This window comes from Vigna unguiculata, chromosome 3, assembly GCF_037176805.1.
Source record: "Vigna unguiculata cultivar grain cowpea cultivar isolate G323 ecotype 2 chromosome 3, ASM3717680v1, whole genome shotgun sequence".
NCBI lineage: Eukaryota > Viridiplantae > Streptophyta > Magnoliopsida > Fabales > Fabaceae > Vigna > Vigna unguiculata.
Genome location: NC_140794.1, coordinates 61,985,711 through 61,987,967, shown reverse-complemented (window position 1 = coordinate 61,987,967; position 2,257 = coordinate 61,985,711). Strand labels below are relative to the sequence as shown.

Sequence of the window (2,257 nt, the reverse complement as noted above, 5' to 3'; positions counted from 1 at the left end):
CCGTGTCCTTTACAACTGACACGTATGATGGGAAAAGAGTAAGTAAGGCTGAGCTCATGAAAATTTTTATGAGCTTTGCAGTGTTTTTATAGGTTAACCTTAAATGTAATTGCAGCAGTTCTATAATTTTTTAATCGCTATATATAAGTAGCGACCTTGGTTTTTACCCCTTCATCGGAGACAATTCTGGTAAGTTGTCAAGAGGTGGAAGGAAATGACAAGTACAAATCTGAATGATGGTTTGCTAAACAGGTTTCAAATCAAAAAGTGTCAATCACTAAAAGGATTTTATGCTACTTACTAACCATGGTTCCACTAACAAACCCAGTAATTAAATTCTAATTGGCTTCCACCGAAAGGAAGAGAATTTTTGTGACAAATTTTAAAAACAGCTCATCAGTAATATGAGAAATCTGAAACTTGCGGAGCCAACAACTGAAAAATTTATGCTGATTGCAGATTTCTTCCTACTGAAGCTATCCTTCAATACTACAGGAAGGCAACGAATCGAATATGATGGAATTGATGCCATACATGGTTTCCAAAGTGCAAGTGACACTTGCCAATGCCAACAATTCCCAAAAACAAATTGACCAATCAAAATACGTATACCATATATTAATATTCCACCCACACCATTTATTCATTTTCTGGAACTCATCCTACTCAAATGCATAGCAAGTGCATCCCTCACCCTCACTGCATTATCATCCCCCACCCCATCAAAAGCAGGAAACCCCTCTTCCTTTTCCAAGCAACAACCCTTTCCCACCCCTTCATCCGGCATTTTCTCATTGCACTTCACAACAAAATTATGCAACAGACACCCAGCAACAACCACAAACGGCAAATGCTCAATACACTCTGGCTTCCACTTCCTCGAGGCCGCCAGAAGCTGCCACCTGGCACGAAGCCCCCCAAAGGCATTACCAACCAACTCCATTGCATTACCGTGAGCACAATTGAAAGCCCTCTCCGCCGAGCCAAAACTATCCTCCTCATTCACTCTGTTATAAGGAGTCAAAAGCCACGGCAAAAGGGGAAAACAGGATTCTCCCAGGATATACTGAGGAATCAAATTACCGTCGTTGAGATTATAACACGGTCCATTCAACAATTCCTTGGATTCCTCAACCTCGTGATAAATCTTACTCTCACGCAAAATGGTTTCGGGATTCATGGTACTTGGCCACCCAGCTGAGACATCCAAGAACCTCCCTTCGGAGTCCACCAACGCTTGAACCATCAAGCAACCATCTTCGCCCAACAACGAATCGTCAATTCTGAACCTAGCCAGCCCTAAAACCCCGAAACAATTGGGGAGAGAACTCCAGCCGAAACCCACCACAACCCTCTCGGAACCGGTGCGGAGCTCGAAGAGGTATCCCAGGTTGTCGACGACCGCCTTGCAGAGGGCAAAGAAGGCGCGGCAGGCCTCCGACGGCGCGATACCGAAGCGTCGGGCGATGGCGGCGTAGGGGGCGGCGTGGGCTAGGCGGAAGAGAGCGGCGGCGAGAACGCAGTCGGGGGCGATGTGGGGGAATGAGGGGGCGAGGGAGGGGGTGAGGAGGTGGAGGAGGTGGGAGAAGGAGGGCTTGGACATGCGGAAGGCGTTGAGCCATTGGGAATCGGAGAAGGAGCAGAAGCGGCGGAACCAGCAGTCGCGGTGTGGCGGAGAGAGAAGGGGTGAGGGTTTGGGGTGTGGAGAGAGGGAAATGAGGGATGAGATTAGGGATTCGAGACGGAGGGATTGGGAAGGGAGGAGAACGACGTCGTTGCGGGATAGAAATGAGTGTGCTGTGTGTGTGACTTGGGCGATTAAAGCGGCGAGGTTTTGGTTTTGGGTTTGGAATTGGTGGTGGTGTTTTACGTTGAGCGCTCTCTTCCCCTTCCGCTTTTTGGCCATCACCCACCACCTCTTCTTCTGTTGCTGATTTCTTCACTGTTAATTTTCAGTACACTCCTTTCTACATCTTTTACTTTAAATCTTTTTTTTTTTGGCAACTTCTCATAAATATTTATACACAGAAAATTTTAAATAAATGACAGCTAAAACAAGACTTAATAAAAAAGTAAAATGGGGAAATGTCACTAACCAAACAATCCATAATTAAATCAATTTAACTTGTATTAGCAAAACCTCTAGCTCTCAGGTATAAAAGCTAAAAAAAGAGGAAATTATGAGAAACTGAATTTAGAACAAAATACAGAGTTATTTAATTATGAAAAGTTTTAGGAAAAAATTGAATTGAATTTC

At 44.7% G+C, this 2,257-nt stretch overlaps 1 protein-coding gene across 1 annotated transcript; it reads right to left on the bottom strand.

The window, feature by feature from the left end:
- Positions 1-380: 380 nt before the first annotated feature.
- Positions 381-1,979, bottom strand: LOC114176282 (LOW protein: nuclease-like protein). The gene has a single exon (XM_028061264.2). The coding sequence runs from the start codon at positions 1,904-1,906 to the stop codon at positions 644-646; it is 1,263 nt and encodes a 420-aa protein (XP_027917065.2). The 5' UTR covers positions 1,907-1,979; the 3' UTR covers positions 381-643.
- Between the last annotated feature and the right edge of the window lie 278 nt (positions 1,980-2,257).

What these genes read in the sequence shown, in the direction of transcription:
- LOC114176282 (XM_028061264.2), bottom strand. Translation starts at nt 1,906, where the DNA reads ATGGCCAAAAAGCGGAAGGGGAAGAGAGCGCTCAACGTAAAACACCAC.